Source organism: Topomyia yanbarensis, chromosome 2 (assembly GCF_030247195.1).
Source record: "Topomyia yanbarensis strain Yona2022 chromosome 2, ASM3024719v1, whole genome shotgun sequence".
Lineage (NCBI taxonomy): Eukaryota > Metazoa > Arthropoda > Insecta > Diptera > Culicidae > Topomyia > Topomyia yanbarensis.
In genome coordinates, this window is record NC_080671.1 from 143,789,850 (window position 1) to 143,809,522 (window position 19,673).

General features: G+C 38.9%; 1 protein-coding gene across 4 annotated transcripts in view; it reads right to left on the reverse strand.

Moving 5' to 3' along the window:
- Nucleotides 1-7,285: 7,285 nt before the first annotated feature.
- Nucleotides 7,286-19,673, reverse strand: part of LOC131681615 (PRL-1 phosphatase) — a 199,398-nt gene continuing 187,010 nt past the window's right edge. For all 4 annotated transcript variants that reach the window (XM_058962514.1, XM_058962517.1, XM_058962515.1 and 1 more), the window contains one exon: nucleotides 7,286-19,608. In XM_058962514.1, coding sequence (XP_058818497.1) covers nucleotides 19,497-19,608 — 112 coding nt within the window. In that variant the 3' untranslated portion in view covers nucleotides 7,286-19,496. The remainder of the gene's footprint in view (nucleotides 19,609-19,673) is intronic.

The following is a 19,673-nucleotide window of genomic DNA, read 5'->3' on the forward strand; positions in this document are numbered from 1 at the left end:
CTTTACCATGAGCAAAATCCACATTTATGCCGTACATCATTCTGAAGGTGGTTAGTTTTTCCTTCACGCAGCGAAATTTCAAACGCTTAAACCAACAAAATTCATTTTTGATTTAATTGGTCAACCAATTATTGATTCAAAACTCATTGATTGTTAAATATACACAGAAGTTTTTTTTATGCAGGGGATACGTACCGCATAAAAAATCCGCATAAAAAAACCGCATAACTTTGAAAATCCGCATAAAAAAACTGCATGATTTTGAAAATCCGCATAAAAAACACATAAGATGTGAAATATTTTTCATTATTAAGAGCCATAGTACTAAAGGAAGAGCAAGGATTTGAAGTAAGAAAGTTTAGAGAAAAGCGTGGAGTAGGGTATCATGAGCAAGCTTAGAGTTTCATGGCTACTTAACTCTTTTTCTTCTGCAACGCAGGAGTCAGGATCTTTTGCCATTTAATGCGAATCACCTGAGTCTGCGACATGTCCAGACAAGCGTAAAGTCATTTAATGGCTTATGCTATCGGAACCGTGACTCCCCGGAATCGCAAGACTGACCTCGGCACCTAACCGACCAGCATCGAGATAACGATTTCGAGAGCAATTTCAATGTCGGGAAATTTCTCCGTCGGAGTAGACTAGGCCCACCGCCGTGGACTAGTTCGAATAGATCGGGAAGTAGCTCCGGCAGATGCTCGTCGGGGCGCCTGTCACTTGGCAGTCACCCTCATCCCAGAATCGCAGGACCGACCTCGGCATCTGCCCGGGTAGTATCGGGTCCGGAAGATCTTCCACTGCCGGGGAACTCTTCGTCGGAGTAGGAAAGATCCACTGTCGGGGACCATTCCGAGTAGTCCGTAGTGAATCGCCGGCTTGAATCATCGGGGCACCAGTGAACCGGACGCAATCATCCACCGGGAATCGCTGGACTGACCTCGGCATTCTGCCGGACTGCATCTAAGGAAGAATAACGCGTCCGTCAACTGTAGCGTGAGACATTCTTTCGTCGGGGAACTCTCTGTCGAGGTAGGCTAGCTCCACCGTCAGGGACTACGCCGAGTAGCAGCGAACACGACAAACCACCCAACCGGAATCGCCGGATCGGCCACGGCATCCAACTGGTCAACGTAGAGAGGAGGGCATGTAGGATATAATGCCGTGCAGGACTGATATGGCGGTTATTAGACAAGCGAAATCTAGCACGACCAGCTAGACCTGGAATCAAGTGAAGTGCATTAGCAAGCCTCCCCCCGAAGTAGTCATGTTAAATGGAATTCGGGGGATCAGGCAAATGTCGGACTTTTTGGTGGAGTTTAGAGGAATAGGGTTCAGAGTTATCTTCTCTGTTCAGAGTCCCTCACTCTGGCACACGATGGACGAAATCGGTAGTATGGTCTAACTACTGAACGTGTGCCGGATCGGCGTTAAAGTTTTATCACCAAGTAAAAAAAATACACGCTCAGAGACTTTTTTCCGATCTCGCCGAACTGAGTCGAATGGTATAAGAGATTCGGCTCTGCGGGCCTCGGTTAAAAAGTCGAAATTCCGACCGATTGCATAAGTTTTATTATGAGAAAGGTAAAAAGGTATTCAGTCATTTTCTGTTTTTATTTTCACTGCATCAAGAATGCTTCTCATATCCTTAACCCAAAGACTAGTAATTTATAACCTAAAATAAAAATATGAACATTTTATGTCTTTTGTTTAAGCATGTGCATTCACGAGGATCGATCTTTCGATAAAAGTCGTTTCAGGTGATGCCCTAGAAATTAAAAGGAAGCTGCATAAAAAGAATCGCATAACTTTAAAAATTCGCATAAAAAACCGCATAATTTCGAAAATCCGCATTAAAAAAACTGCATAACTTTGAAAATCCTCATAAAAAAAGTCGCATAAAAAAACCACATAAAAAACCGCATAAAAAAGACTTCAGTGTACACTGTTTTACTATTTATTATTATTATCGTTACTTCAACTAAAATATATTTTAGGCTGGTCTTGCATAGTAGCAAACCAGCGTGTATTGTGTATTTTGTGTGTGTGTTCTATGCACGTATTTTTCTTCTACATACATGTAAGTAAGAAAACTAAAGTAAAACGTGTTAGTCATGAAAAAAGCCCACAAAATAATTATGCTATTCCATGTACTATTTCTCAGGGTTGTATTTCGACTCAAGAAAAAAAGGAAAATAATTGGAAATAATGTGCTTTAACCTACTATATTAAGCTTGTATTCTAAATATTTAATGCTAACCTAAATTGCTAATTGTGACCCTAATCTAATTTATGTACAATCTACTTACTAGTGTTTTGGGTAATGTGTTCGTTGGGGCCCAGAGACGGTTTCCTGCGATATCCTGCGGTTACTGGCTCCACGGTTGTTGGGACGACTCTCGGGTATGTTACCCTATAGCGGAGCGCGAGAATGAGCGTGCTTCGTTGCTCGGTGAAACGATTCGTGCGGCAGATTGGATTTTGGTTTTCTGGGAAAATTGTTCGCCGGGTGATGGGCGCACTCGGACTCGATGGAGGTAATCAAATGATGTTTTATCATTAAAAATTAATCCGCAGTGCATGCGAACGATGACACTGCAATATGGTGATGCTTGATCCTTCTTACACTCTCTCTCTCCAAATTTGTCGAAGGCGGAGAGTTCCAAACACTGCGGATTAATCGAACAATTTACACTATGGCCTAGCTTTGCTTCCACAATTCGGTACTACTTCGGAAGATTAGCCACTCGTAAATGAACGAGACATTCATCTCCTGATAGCCAGTCACCTCCGGGAAAACTTTTAGTACTTCCCGGTTTAGTTTTTTTATTGTTGGTAGCTACTGAACGATGGGTAGCAGCAGGTAGCCTCGGAATGTAAGTGATGTTAAGTGTGAACCAAGTTGAATATAATACCTACCAGTCTATACATTTAATTTGATTTTTATTTTGCTCTATTATTTCCATTTCGTTTATTTAATTCATAAGTTCTCTTAATTTCCAATATTCTATGCTCTAGATTTAGTCGGAACCAATTCCTGGTTACGTAGCGTTAGAGTAGTATTTTAAATGTTTTACTTCATCTATAATTGTGATTGCATGTAAACCCAAGAGACAGACAGTCATCGAACCATTGTAAACGATTTGTTCGGTTACAAACGACGGTACTATGATATATCACAATTTATTTATAATATAATATATAAAATATAATTTTTGTTTTCACAGACTTCGCAACTCAGTCACAGTACAGTTGCGATGCTATTGCAACAATCATATTGGCGTACAGGATACTCTCTGGGTAAGTGCTAATATTAAAATAATTTAAATATATTGAAAGTAACATCTTTCTATCTTTCAGAACAACCCTGAAATGAGAAAAGTTTTATCTGGCAAATGAACCTGTAAGATTTTCAAACGTTTCATTATTAATAAATTTTAATCCATTAAAACATATTTTGGTTTATTTTTATTGAAAAGAAACAAACATTGCAATAGTAATTGTTTGCTGTATTATTTGTTGCTTCAACAACAGAATATTGTTAAACTAATCGTGTTCACATCATTCGATCAATAGCACAATGTCGATCGTTTCAACAATTTTATTGTTGATCCAACCCATAATGCGATTTAAATCTAGAAACATCAAAACCAGAATTTATTGTAGAAATGACAATATTGTGGATTGAATCAATTAGTGAATAGTATTAGCCCTGAGATAATAATAATTATTATTGAGTTTGAACAAGAATATTGTTATATCTACAATATATTTTTCTGCGTGTTCGAAGCGGTGATAAATACGTTTGTCCATACCTGGGACGGGACATGCGAAGACGGTCTTCTTTTTCCTTCCCGATATTGATGTTATTTTGCAAGGAAAAATCAGCTTGCAAAATAATTTCAAGCAAATGTCGATGATAGTGCTGTGTCGATGCGGCATAGATTTCTGCCGATGAGGTACAGATAATAGAGCTCATACATGACATGAATTATGTTATCGTTTCTCTGCGCTATGTAAAACAACATTAACTATAACTGTTGAGCAGAAATAAAATTGCACTTGCCGCCGTTGCATTTTTCATATTTGTTTCTGTGCAGTAGATATGTATGTACAATACATCTAAGCAACATGTAAAATATATTTTCTAAAAACACCTTGTATATAACCAGAATATTACGATACTACCCAGACACTGTTTATTACAAGAAAATGAAAATCATCAAGAAAGGCCCGGTTCGCAGTGACAGTTACTTTATTTCACTTTGCACGTCCCGTCCCAGGTTCATACGTACCCGTTCAGTAGTTATACATTGTTGAAATCTTTGTGTCTGGCCTTCTTGAAGTCATGTGAATGGCTCACTGAACGAGTATGCGCTGGTGTTTAACGACGCTTTCGCTTCATTTTCTGAGTGGCGCGCACTCAGTGCACTAGCACCGACGAACCGACGTGCCACATGGAACAACGATAACACAACAGTACGCAAAAACCAAGGTGTATCGACGTTGTACCAGAACCAACAAACTTTCTTTTAGCATGTTCAAGATCGTTTTTCCAGATTTTTATTATCCTATGCATGTACTATTTAACAAAACTGTCCGTTACAAGCAAAAAGTAACAAAATACAATGAGTTCTGAATATTATTTTGATGCATATTACCACTACATACGCAGCTGAGAGAATTACACACCTTCTGTAATATCAATATACTTATCGAGAAACCTGCCCACATTCAAACAAGGCGGAGCGATCTGTCGCAGTTTGACAGTAGTGATCGCTTCATTTCAAAGCAATCATTATTTTGTATGAGACACTTTTCAAATGCCTCTGTCATGTTGGTTCGTCGGTGGTACTAGAGCGTCTACCGGAAGATTAACACCGCTATTGTATGATCTTCTACTAGCAGGTACTGTATAATTTCTGGTTCATCGCATGAATTTGATTTTCAGGATATGGAAGAAGCATAAAATGGCTGCTTACACTATAATATGAAATATTTGAAAATATCCAGCCGGTGAATGCAGCAATTTTATGAAAAATGTGTATCTTGTGGAAGATTTAAGTCGCTACTTACCTCTTTCCTGGGGGAGTAACCGGCATCGAGCGTCAGGTATCTCGCGTCATCTATGATCACAACCACGTTGTGCTTCGCAGTGAAAGCATCCTTGACGAGCACCTTCAGCCACTACTTTTAGGGTGACCACTTGCGCTTCCGACACAGCTGGCCTCGACTTCCGCTTTCTCATGACGATGTCCATGTTGGCTAAAAACTTCAACGCATGCTGAATATTTAGTGTTAAGCAAAACCGTCGGACGGCCGGTTCCTTTTTCTAGGAGCGCCAAGATCTTGTATATGAGCGCTCGGCAGTTTCCGGCCGATACTAATGACGGAGTTTTTTTGTGCCAAATCATGCCAAATGAAGATTATTTTTTTCGAGAGTTATCCTACTGGACCTGTAGAATTAGGGTCTCGGAAGGGCTCCACATCAAAATCACACACTACAACTGCAGACGAGACGGGAAATATCACCCACTAAAACACTGCTTTTTTATTGTTTCAACTGAAGGTGTGAGCGTACGCTGCTAGAGCCGAGACGAGGGACTTCCGGACGTGATCGAATCATGATCGCGTGAGTACGTGCGTTTGTTAGTTCTCTCTTGATACCGCGTTTGTAAATTTATAAGTGCTAAAACGTTCACTTAGTCATCGGGTTATCCCGTTTGTGAGATGGCGAGCACAGGTTTGCGTAGATGATCGCGCAGTACTCGTGCATTTGAATGTCGCGTGTGCAAGCGTGTATGTAATCTTGCGTGCATAAATTCGATTTTATAACCATGTAGCCATTCGCATATTTGGGGAGCGATGCCGCACATTTCTAAAAATCGATCCTGCATCAAAGTAAACCATTCAATATTTGATGAAATCATTTCTATCAATTGCGACAAGTTTCTAAAAAACTGGGAAATTCATGAAATTGCCACGAACATTTTAAAAAAGGTTATTGCGGGAGAGATGTTGCATGTGCGGGTGAGACGCCGCACCGTCCAATCTAGTCTAGTCTAGTCTACACATACACATCTAATACACGTAGGGATCCTGGAAAATTGCAGACGTTGGCCTATAATTTTGCCTGTCAATATTAATATTTGTGGTACATATGGTATGTGACACAAACATTAAAGCGGCCAAGCCAACTGTGCAGCGTACAAAGTGAAGATAATTCAAAATTATACGATTATTAAATTATTCATTTAATAAAGAATTTAATCAACGAACTATTTCAAACCTTAAATAAGGAAGAAACGTGGACAACCGCACCAACCGTTTCAATTTGGTGGGGATTTGATATCGTTGGGAGTGACTTGGCTAAGACGGTTAATGTCGTTCCTTTAGTCCTAGGTTCCTGGGATTGGACAGAAGTATTTAGCCCTGTCCTGGCTAATGAGCCTAGGTTATAGCGCCTTTATTCGCAAACGAGCATAAGGGTTTTGAGAGAGGAAGTACAAGAGGAAGCCCATGCAAAGTTTATTTGAGCTTCCGTGATGCCAGTTTACATTCATGGTTGCTAGTTTTACTGTTTTGTCTCCGCAAGTCTGTGTATGAAGTATTGGTACTAAAAACTACAATTATCACTACACTAACACTAAAAGGCTTCTACTTTGACATATATTTAATCATCCTGTGCACGACGATTAAGTCGACGATAAATCGACACACAATGACCCCCACTGAGCTGTGGAACAATGTCTGCAAACTCGGCCCGCAGCAAAAGCCAATCTTCGTCGACCCGCCAGTCGGCCACGCCAGCGCGCACAGATATGTGGTTGATCGTTAGCTTGGGCAGGTGCAGAGTATGAAAAAACACAAAACATGAAAAGGTCCTAAACCCTCTCGATCACCTCGATGCACTACTATTGAGGCGTAATGCAATAACTATCTCAAAGCAATTGTCTGTCAGAGACTCTTTAAAACAGATGCGCGAATTAAGATTGATGATGTTTGCAATATAGTCAAACCCATCAACCTAGGGGAGGAAATTATACTAAATGAAGATTATTATGACGACAATATTTGTGGGCCCCTCACACAGAGTACCCCTAGTCGACAAAACGCAAATATGATTATGTGTAACTTCACGCGAAATATAATAGCTTCACAAATAATGTAAAAACTTGATTACATTCATGACAATTTTGTCAAATTACCATTATGTCAAACGACTGTCATCTCACAGATTTTAACACAAATTAAGGGACGTTTCACTTCGAAATGAAACCCGGTGATATTAGAAATGAGACACAATTAAGACAACGTCTTTATTATTTTTTTCATAAAATTACAATATCTATTTCAGTATAATATTGTTTCACTTCTGCATACTTTGCTTTTTTATATGTTTACCTCATTTCATTACTTACTTTATTAAGTATATGTTTTACCCAGTTGTATGTAGTGTGAATGATTTCTATACTCTCAATGACCGATATTCTTTTGAAAAGTAACTCCATACTTATCAAACGGTTAACAAATTGTTCTGTTTTTTCGAAAACTGAAGTGCCTATCTCTTAGCAGTTGGTATCGTCATCCGAGAATTTAACAATCCTCAAATGGGACGCCAAACGAAGTAGTAAAATATTTCGTCGTTTGTGATGGTTCATCTTTATTGTAGGTGCCTACCTCGTGGTCTAAAACAGTTCACAGCTTTGATGTTTTATTTTTATGTTTTTTTTGACGATACATTGTAAAATATGTATGTGACGACTGGTTTAAGTACCTGTTGGTCACAAAGACAAGTTCCATTGTTATAATTTAAGGGATGAAAAAGTAAAGAAAGTTTGCCTTAAACGTGACGGTAAGGAAATGATTGGAAAGAGAATAATGTTCGCTAATGATGCTGATGATGGGGACAGAAAAAGTGTTCGTTTTTACGACAAAGTTTCGAGATTAGAAGCTAGTCCAGAACCGGTACGAGAGAAGTCACCACTTGGCTTTTCAAAGCAATTTTGCATTTTTTTATTTTTTTTTTTATTTATCACGGACTTCTTGTAAACAGTAAACTAATCCGATAATTGTATATCTCCAAAAGAAACAAGTGCTCAAGAGCAGAGGCAAGATTTTTTGTAGTACCTAAAACATGATCTAGACTCGTGTGCAGGTTGGTGCCCACAGTGTAATCAAAGTAGGCGTCAAGTGCTGGAAATTTCCCGTTTTGCTAATTTTGTTATATTGCTTCTGGTTACCCAAATAATGTTAGACAGGTTAGCTTCTTAGCGTCAGTTATCGGCCGGAAGGCCAAGTTGGTGTATCGTTTTTGGCGCGTGAAAGCAACAATACCTTTGATATTTTAGATAGCATTAACCATTTTAAAAGATTTATTTTCCCATAAAGGAACAATGTATAAGAGTCACTTTAAGATCGCTGAATGGGCAGACGAGATGTTTTCGCACTTGACTGCTTTAAATAGATTTATTTATTTTCCATTATTGCTGATTGAGTTGACATTGATATTCGGGAAACCGGTTTTCTTTTCCGGCAACAAGATAGTTATGGTCTGTGTTTGCTCGTGGCTATGTTACATTGTTTAATTATGTCCAATGTAAGCGCGCTCGACAGCCACTTGCAGTATTCTTTTATTTGTAAAGTTTAAATATATTTCTCTGGGTGTGTATGTTTTTTTTCACTTTCATATCATTTACTATTACATGTTTCCAATGAGATAAAATAGGACTTAGCATTCTCTTAACTAAGCATGTTCTAAACCTGTTCTAAACACATGTATCAAAAATTAGTTTCCATCATTTTCTCAACTGAGATTGACTCGTGGAATAAAGCGACAAAATCAGAAGTAGTAAGTGCTTCCTTTTTCACAGCGGTGTTTTGTGTGTGTGTGTGTTCAGAATGAATGTGAGTGTTACTTTTTTTTTGGTAAAATTTAGTACAATGGTTATCGCGCAAGACTAGTGTATGGATCCTTGCCCTGTCCTACCTTTCTTATTAGAGCATTTTTAGTTTCGTCAGCATTCCTACTATTATAAAGTTACTTTATTTTTTGATATATTAATGTGCCTTCGTTCATGTTTCGGTTTGTTGTGTATTCGGTTTGTCTGCTTAAAGAGATAACCAAAATTTCGGCTTTATGTTGCCTAAGCATATTTGTTTTCCAAAAGTTTCCAGTGTCTGCGTTTGATTTGACTAACCGTAAATTATAGTAAAAATCATAGAAACATAGGCGCTTCAATCAAGGAAGGATCGCTCGGTATTTCATAATTCGGTTCGGTATCGGACTATTTCGGGACGTTTTGTCGCAAACTTTAGAACTGCTTTCGTTGGGATACTGGAACAAAAATTCTACTAAATAAATAGTGGGTGTTGCATTGCGGACGTTAACAGAAGCGATTGCTATAGTGGAAAGTTGTTTGATCTATTGGTAGGTTTTAAGTGCGAAGCTTACAGCGATATTTGGTTTCTGTTTAATGAACACGAGTTCATGTTATAGTTAACTGAGAGGGGTTGAATGCGAATTATTGCGTTTAGGTAGCTATTTCAAATTAATTTAAATTGATTACGAAGTGTGTGGTTAGTTGTTGGTGGAGAATTGTGTTCGTTAATTGACGGATTTTAAATCAAAGAAATATGATCCGAGGTAAACACCCTTATTCTTGTTTACGACGAATGCGAGATTCGTTCGAAAGTGGTTTGTATTCTCGTTTACGACAGCAAAATCAAATGGGCTTACTATTCGTTCGAATCGCTTTCGAGCGAATCTCACATTTGTCGTAAACAAGAATAAGGGTGAAAATAAATAGTTTCATACTAGGGGCAGATCACTTGTGATGTAACATGTATTGTCCTGCCATCAAAATAGAAATTTAGAAGGTGTTTTGCGTTGCGTGTAAGACGTCAAATCCCTGCAAGAAACTTGCTCTACATCCAGCAAAACATCGAACGAAGTGGATCGGCGTAAGGCATTTGTTGAACAGACTTGTCTGCGAGGGAGTGTAAAGTTGATCCAAAAATAAACATTAAATGCATTTTTTCAAAGTTGATGCACATTTCCAGAGTTATCTACCCCCAGAGGCAGAACTCTTTATGAGTGTATTTTAGGCTGTCAAATAATGTTCTTTTTTAGTCCCTTGACATAGTCTCATGGCCGTTTCAGACTATTCATAAATTTCGCTAAGGGGGTTTTCCAGTTGCAAAATTAAAGAAAAATGATATTTTTATTTGCATTACACAAGATAAGAAAAATATACCCGAGGAAGGATTTATTCACATTTGACTTGGTTCGTCTGTTAGAACTCATCAAACGGATTTTCATATGAAGCTGATAAAATAGGGGATGCTAAATGCACACTTGCAGACAGTAAGTCCGCGGTGAACAAGAGTCGCGAGCAATCCTTCCGTGGAGTCTTCGAATATCGAGCTATTCGCTAATCTCTCTCAAAGCTAGCATAGAAACAAGATTCAGTTTGCTTTTTGTACCGAACATATGCGAACGTGAATGACGAGGAAAACAAACCAAACATTTCATTCATCGCAGCGAGCATGAATTGAATTTCATTTCTCTTTCAAGCTAACGCGGGGATGTCAATTTTTCTAAGCTCTATATCACATCACCTACTAAAGCTGTCCAGTTCACTCTGAAGAAACTCGGCATCGGTTGTACCTATATTTAACGAAAAAAATTCTTGTCGATGAAACAAAGATCCTTGTGTTTTGGTATTAACGTCATTAAAGTAGAGGAGGCAGTATTATTCCGAGATGGCTTCCTTGCGGGATGCCGAATGTAGCAAGAAATGGTACAGATAGATAATCTTTAATGTTGATTTAGAGTTGCCTTCTATCGAGGTAAGAGCTAAACCAGCGCAGAAGTTGTCCATGAATACCAAATTTGTCCACCTTCTCTATTGTGATATCAATGGTTGATTTTTTCGTACGCCGTAGATAGATCCATGTTAATAACATCGGTTTGCAGTCCGCCAGCGAATCCATCGATTAAATTAGTTGTGAATGAGATCAGTTTGGTCGTTGTTGTCGATCGTTTAGGTATGAAAGCTTGTTGGTCGTCTACAATATAGTGTTTGCAATGAAGGAAAAAACGGTTTAAAACAACCTGCTCGAATAGTTTTGATACGACACTCAAACGCGAGATTCCCCAATAATTATTAATGTACGATTTGTTTCCTAGCAGGAAGGGAGCGATAGCTCGAAGATTCGCTGGAGTGATTCAAGAAGCCCGCTAATGAACTTTTTAAAAAAAATCATGACAATTCAGGATAAACTGCATGTTCCTCAAGGAGCTAGCAAAAAGAAAAAGCCTTGGTTCTACCTTCCGTTGCGGAACTTGAATCTCTGTTGCAGGAGTAGTGTAATAATCCTACTGACCAGTAAGAATGAAAAACACGGCAGAGCAATCTGCCGTAGGTTGGCAGAAGTGATCGCTCCATTTCAAAGCAATCGTCATTTTGCGCGGGGCACTTTTGAAATGCCTATGGCCCGTCCGGTTTGTCATTGACCATGGTCAATGACAAACCGACTTCTGATTACCCTGACTGTGAGCCAATAGATGCGTTATACTAGTATGTTAGAGCACCGCGGTAAAACGATTCTCGAGACTGATGCAAGAGGTAGTGGTATCCGAAGCAAGGTTCTAGGTGGATCGTCCAAACTGAGGAAACCTGACGAATCTTCGTGTCCTGAGAAGGATAAACAGGCATGTACCGAATAAACTTAAGACGACCTCTTGATACAGTACGGCTTTTTAGTGAATAGTACGGTAAGTTCTTGCAACAAAGCATAAAAAAATTACCGTGACGTTACGATCAACTCGAGTGTCAATGGGGCTGTTTTGTACGAATATACGAATACACGAAGAATGCAAAATTTTAATCCTGTAGGTGAAAAGTGATAGCTCTATTATGCATCCAACGCGACCCATCTAAAGAATGCATTACACGTACATTCTAAGAGGGCCTTCGTGTATAATAACACCCACACGAATACATTCATGACATTTGGGTACGTGCAATATATTCACACTTTCAGAATAAAAAAGACAATTTTGCAATGCAATCACATTTATTTTAAGTAAAATATTTTGATTATTTATATGTACTGCCGCTAGAAGCATAACTGTCCCATGTTCTATGGGAATCCCTATACACATGGGACAATTATGCTTCTAGCGGCAGTGTATGCGTCGCAAAATAATATAAAACAATCTCACCAGCGCCCGGTTCTTAGTCGATTAATTGATTCAGTGTATATCTTCTCTAGCATCGATCAACCAAAGCGATGAATTAGCCAGTCATTCAGATGGCGCTGCACACGCCAAGCGATAAGAGCGAGTAAATTTTTATTGGCGCGAATCACGCAGGCGCATATCAATGCTACTAGAAGTTGTGATACATTACAGTGTAACCAACTTCAGACCGTTCGTGCAGCTGTCGCACTAGCATCAGCTGCCTCAGCTGCCAATAAATTGGCTGAATGGCAGTTCAGAAAATTGTTTACAAGCGCACAAAAGCATTTTTCCAAAAGTGAATGCAAAAAAAAGTGATCAGTGATGGAATTCGAACGTAATAATAGGTTTGCTTTATATTTAGTTGAAAAATCAAAATCGGCGATTGTTCGTGAGCACGAACACCTTAATGTGAATAAAGTTTTTTTTCTCGCACCATAACCCATTATAATAATATTGGTAGCATCGCAAAACGCCATGGAGGTGGTTATCAAAAACTTGCAACGTAACGAGATGGTTCGAAAAGAAGTATCGACTTAAGCGAAATCCACGACTATTGACTATCAATCAAATGGCTAAAGAACTGAAAATATTCGACTGCAGCATCCGACGCATACTGGTAAAACAGCTAAAGCTCCCCCTTACAAGTTCCAAAAGGTCCATTATCCCATACCGAAGCAGCAACAAGCTAGACTTGAGAGAGAGTCGAAGATTGGCCGAAAACAATCAAATTCCGAATATCGTGCTTTCTTATAAATTTGGGTACTAGTTCAGATACATAGTCTAACTGGACACCCAGATGGTGCTAGTTACTGACGAGGAGAATCCGAAACACTAAAACAAAAAACCATACTTTATGTAAGGTATGCACAAAAAAATTGGTCCTGTCCAAAATTTTCCCACTTGGGAATTTTGCATATAAATTTTTGTTTCGTGAATTGGGCAATTCGTAAATTTTCCAAACGATAGGATTTACTTGTCCGACCCTTCATACGAGAATTTAAGCCATCGGTTGGCCACCAGGAGGCAGCACCCGCCACAAATAATGATTTGGGCCACTGTACCCGCAGATGGGCGCTGCCCAATCGATTTGATCGAACCTGGCGTCAAAGTAAATGCCAAAGAGAATAGGGAAAGAGACGAATAGTGTGAAGCCAAAAATACCTTATTGAGCAGACCAATCGTGCAATGTAAATAAACATTACTCATGCCTGAGTTAGAGGAGATAAGTATTGTACATCTATCAAAAAAGAAATTTGAGTTTTCGTCAGAATTTAGTTCAATCGTGATTGTAAGGTGCATCCTAGAGTATATGTATGAGTAAAAACAATCTTTATAATTATTTCATCTCTTTGTTTCGAAATGGACATCTTTTGATAAACCAATCCAACGATCGACGTACGGTTTGTTTTCAAAATATAATAGGAGTCATTTAAAGTGCTGCCTGTGGAAGCGGTTGCCAAAATTCTAGTGTTAAAATCATCATAAAGGGAGTGTTGCCGTTTTGACTGATTTTCACTCTTCGTCTCTTTACCTATTCTCTTTGGTAAATGCGACATGTTATCGGGAATGTGTTCTGGAGGCTGTTTTGAAGCCACGGGCAGACAAACATTTCGGTCGCAGACCATGGTCGTTACAACGAGACTCGACACCACCTCACAAAGCGCGAGTGAACCAAGAATGGCTGAAACCTAACGTTCCGAACTTCATTACGAGTGAATGGATTCTGAATATTTTTCACACATTCCGTATTTTTGAAGTAAATAAAAATAATATGCCAATCCAAATTCATGACCTTTTTAATTGGTTACACTTCGTGTACCGCACACTGTATCTACGCTGGATTGCGCTAACTTCTATGTTCAACTAACTAAACTCTTTTTAAGGAAGATCATCTGATTGCGAAATACAAGACAGCATAAACCATGACGCCATGATTGTCTACGACGAGAGAGACAGCAATGACTCGCTAGACGCAGTTGGCAAAGAAACAAATGTTTGTCCGCCGTGGAAGGTCTGCACGCGCAATGGCAGGGTTTCTCAGTCACGTTATTTAGTGAATGTTACTTGGTGAGGTGACCAGCGATGCCGCATGTTTTTGAGAAATGTCTGTAGAAGAATAATTAAAATGTCTGTAAAAGTCTGTAGATGTTTGTGTAAATCCTATTTACACTAGATTATTACTTTAAAAGCAACTTGAAATTAGTAAACTATTGTGAAGGAATCATTCGTATTCGGATCAAATTATTCTAGTGCGATTTTGTTAAACACTGTTGCTCTTTTAAAAGTGTGTAGATTTCTGATTACGTCTATTGGAGACCATCAAAAGACTGTAAAATACAGACATGTCTGTAAATCTGGCATCGCTGGAGGTGACTGTGAGAATAGGGCTTTACGTTGTGCTTCCTGCCTTCGTACAATAGAGGTTCTGTAAACTTCATCTTTTCTCATTTGTATGGGTCAGCATATTTGAAAGTTGTCTCAATAGACTTCCCCGGAATTGCCAACTTAGTGGTCATTATACCGAATGCATACCTACTGAATGAACATGCTTCTTCGAGTTCATTTTCTAAACTAAGCTGTTATCGTGAGTAGATACGGTGCCAGTTGCTCGTTAACGGATTTTCATCATCAAATAAACAGAGTATTGCCAAAGTCACAAAAGTCAGTAAAATTTTTCAACTGGTACCTCAGTAAAGTGACAATAATTTACTTATTTTCCACAATATATTTCCGAGTTGCAGCCAAACAAATGTCACTTGCACTAAAATGGTTAGCAAAGCTCTATTACTGTGCAACATTAGGCCAAACTATGTCGCCATTCACATCTAATACAGAACTCTTATCCCTCACTTCCCCGCGGTACCCACCGCGGTATGAGCCACCTTATGCCGGTTTTGTTTGGATCCGGGTTTGGGTTGGGTTCTGGTCACAACTAGAAAAACTCTAGTAAGAGAACTGCGGAGAGAAAAACAGCATTTTTGGCTACGTATGCCCCGGCATTGTATGGCAACACGTCCAATGTTATAAGGATATGAATGTTCGATTGGATTCGTTTTTTAACAGCTAAACGCGAATCAAATCGATTCAAAAAGGAGTCTCCGCTGTTCTCTTTCTAGAGTGTTTCTAGTCCCAACCGCTGTCAGTTCATACTTTTTCACAGCGGTAGGGGTTGGAGGGTAATTCAGATTGGCTTCGGCTGGGAACTGAATAAGTGAAGATCTGTGGATAGTATGTTGACAGGGAAGGGGAAAAAATGACGCGGCCGTGCAACTGTTAATGTATCCGTCATGCAAAGTAAAGCTTTCGATACAAATAATGCTCATTTTGAGCCGCTCAAATTTTTTTCAATTTTTTTTCACAAATAAAATGGACTTTTCTGGTGTAGCTTCGGTTTGTTTACTACCCTCGATTATTTTTTTTCGCGACTTTCATTTTATTCCTTTACTAGGCTTCCTTTTGTGAAAAATATTTGAAAAAAATATCGATTGAGTATGTTTCAAGACATTTTTTCGCTCAAGCTTAACGAAAACTAAATAAATCCTGAAATGATCATTGAGGTGTAAATAAGAAGTAACACTCTCAATGACCGCATATCCTGAGTTCAAGTTGCTCGTTTAAAATTCTCGGAAATTGAACGCGAACAACTTTCATGCATATTGCTAAGATTATAATGTCTATCAAGACGTACCTCCTGATTTGTCCCCCGCCCTACTAACACAAATCCTTTCCCGTACTGCTCGTGGATATGCAGAGGTAGTCTCGGTCTCTATCAACAGCGAGTGTCAAACTAACATTCCTTTCCTTCCCCGGTATAAGAGCATTGGGCGTGACCAGCGTTTTTATGAAAATATTGGGTCAGTGAAACATGCACAGTGAGAATGATTTATTCGGTGTTAAGTCAGACCGGAGCACTGGATAAAGAATTTCTTCAGCTACATTCGACTTTAACCAGATTTGCAATATGTTGATATAAGCAAGAATTATAGCAACAATTAATTTTAAATTATAATGTAAAGGACGCTGCGATTAAAACCTTAAACTCGTTTTTCTGGAAATCAATGCAATGTCACTTAGTCCGGTCTGACTTAACACCGACCATTTGCTCCTCTCATGCATCATTTTTGGTTAATTGTGCATATTCACTCATTTGGTCAATCAGGAAGTGACACTGCAAGCAGTCTGCCTAAGCTAGTAACAAACGTCACTTGTTCTGAAATCCCAGCAGAAGCTTTGTTTACTGGTCGCTCGGCTGTGTAACACTCGGTAAGAGTTATAAAAAACATAGATTTGGTTGAACAAAATTAAGTGTGCAATGCTAAATTAGAAACTAGGGGTATTTGGAGGAAAGTTCAGTTAATCCTTATTGAAGAAAGTGAACGTCCCTCCATCATTCTGATTACTGCACCTTCCAACTTTTTTTGTTTCAATTATAGAGGGTTTCGCATCGATCGCCATGTTTTGGATTGTCTAAACTTGTGAGCGGGGTTGAGAACAAAACCCAGATGAAAAGCGTGCAAGGCAATTCAACCACGCTATGCTCGCTATCTACCATCAAGAGTTCTTAATTAAATCTTCAAATGCAACACTTTCGAATTTCCTTAGTAATTTAACCACATTGATACTGCTCTCGCTGGATATACGGATGCGCTTTCCATCAACGGATTTAACGTTGTTAGGAAAGGGTATTTTTTTGCGAATACTCGATTGCTACAGATTTAAACAATAGCATGTAAATCTGTTGAATGACACTGATACGTTTCGCGAACTATAGCGGTAACAATTGATCGACTCACACAAAAAAAACACAAACATAGGTCGCTCTAAATGATGTCAACCCTTCCGAAGATACACAGACCAAAAACAGTCGTTGGCTAGAACTTTGGCAACAATCTGCCTCAGCATTGAATCATTTAACTACTATCTGGTTTAGAGGCTAAAACGACAAAAGAAGCATGGACGAGCCTTAGGTATGCTTTCCGAGATAACGGGAACCATCTGCTAAGGAAGTTGACTCGTCTAGAGCTGGCTTCATGTTGGATAAAGAGCGAATGGCATAAGTTAATAGGGTTTCCAACTCCGAGTTTCAGTAGAAACTGAAGACTAAGGAACTGCCCATAATCGCATATTTGTCCCATGATATACAGAATCTCCTATATACAACTTGCGATTATAGACAGATAAGTTAAACACGGAAACTAAACCGAGCCTACATCATTGATGCCTGTCCACATGACCTGGTCCCAGGAAGAGCGAATTCTGGACTCTCATGTGGGCCACCACCATGATAGCTTATCAGTTCTAATGTGATTTTGAATACATTATTCGCAACAAATTCGGCCGAGATCCCTATGGTTATTGATGCATCTGAACCTGGATAGCAGGAATATATATGCTCAGCCTAAATATATCAAATTTTTTGTGCGTATGTTAGAACTTTCCAGCAAACTTCTTTCGGCAATTAGGATCTGCTATTAGTCGTTCTTAAATGCGAGTAATGTGATGAGAAACAAATAGGTACACATATAGCGGGCTCTGCTAAACCACTCTGGGCGATTCTCTGCAAGTGAGAAATTCTGCAAACTGAATCTTTGACATCGACAAACTCCTAGCTCTTGCAATACATGAAAGAATTCAATTTGAGAGTGAGAGGCACAACTTCGAACTAGATGCGTATGTAGCCTGTAGATAAGACTATAATGTTTCAGATATTAAGATGCATCTGTAATCTTCCGGATATTCCTAAGATCATCATATGATGAAGATCACCATATGCGTAACGAACGTAACATTTCTCCTGATTTCAAATATAGAGTTTGATGAAGAAATTCACCGGTTAGCTCTTGCAGAGAGCAATTACTGCGTTTTATTCGGGATATTCGCGAATGCTATTCCGCCCCATTGGTCACAACCCAAGGAGTGAATCCTTTGAAATATAATAAAATAGAATGCATTCTTACTATTCAAAACAGATTTTTTTTACTATATTAGGCATTGTGAGTACCCCCCTCATGACTGGACGAATATATGTAATCAACATTTCCGACGTCCTAATTTTCCACAATTGTTGCTGAAAGCAGACGTAATGAACCAAAATTCTCAAGCATAAACCGCAGCTCGTATTTGAATGATCGATTCTTTGCACCTAGAACTGTCAAACTATGCATAGCTAACAATTTACTAGATGGCAATAGTGATCCATTCACTTCCAACATATATCGATTCGAGAAATAGAAAATTTAAAATACCTATTCATAGAGAGTTAGCGTGAGTTAAGCTTCTGTATAAGGAATGTGCACTAAGGAGAAGAACTACTCCAACATAAAACAAACCCGTCATGCACATACACCATTCTCCACAACAACTATCCCACAGCACGATTGGCTATTGCAGTATTTCGAATAACATGATATCTGACAAAACTAACAACTATGGTACTGTGTTCCGATACGATTTTCCTATTACATTAAAACAAAACCTCTTGTGTGGTGACAATATTGCACAAGCTTTCGGTGCTTTGTTCGGCTAGTGAACGTATGTCCCATCTAGCCAGCTGGTTAAATCAACGGTTCTGGTTATTATTGGCTTTTGCTATTTCTGTGTGTATGTGTGTATAAAAGCATTATCTATTATTTGCTCTGTAATATTTCAACTAAACATTGTCGTTACTATTAGTCTGTTCACGCCGCGAATGCAGATAAAAAGTAAGTAACCCAGCGAACAAACAGGACCCAGTACGCGACAAAACATCCCGCGCGTAACATCGTAAAGTAAATGAGCTGCTGGTTTCGTTTGTGTTAAAAAAGTATTTGCATTTTTTTTAATAATTTATATACTCATACGATATTGGGATAGTATTATTTATCTGCCTTTTTCTAGTTATATATGCAAATATTTAGTTAGATCCTTTTTGTTTAATTAGGTGTATATATAATTTGCCTTACAGTTCTGCTGCCTCTCTCTCTGTCTATCTCTTTCTATGTTGTGTGTGTTTGCCTGTTTTACAATTATCTAGCTTCATCGCCCTTCTGTTTCTGTTTTAAACATTGGTGAAAAGTGTGGCCACTACCTTTCTTCTGGCTCGTCGTTTCAAACAATCGTATGGTCTTTTTTATTCGCGCTGTCTGGCACCTTCACGAAAACCAAGCGCTTCGTACCATTCCCTCAGCGATCTACGCTCTCTGCTGTCGGCTTTCTTTCTCTTTTTAGATTTCGTTTAAAATGAACACTTTAACTGGTGGGATTTTTGATAGTTTTATTGCACGCAGCACGAATTCTTATGACCATTTTTGTGCTTTAGTCGTGACTTGGGCTTATACTTTTCTAAGTACGATAGTTGTTTGGCATTGATAGCACCTCTCCTTTTACTAAAATCGTAATGAGAGAGAAAAAGTGTTAGTAGCGAATAGTCCAATCGGGAGTTGGGGCATTA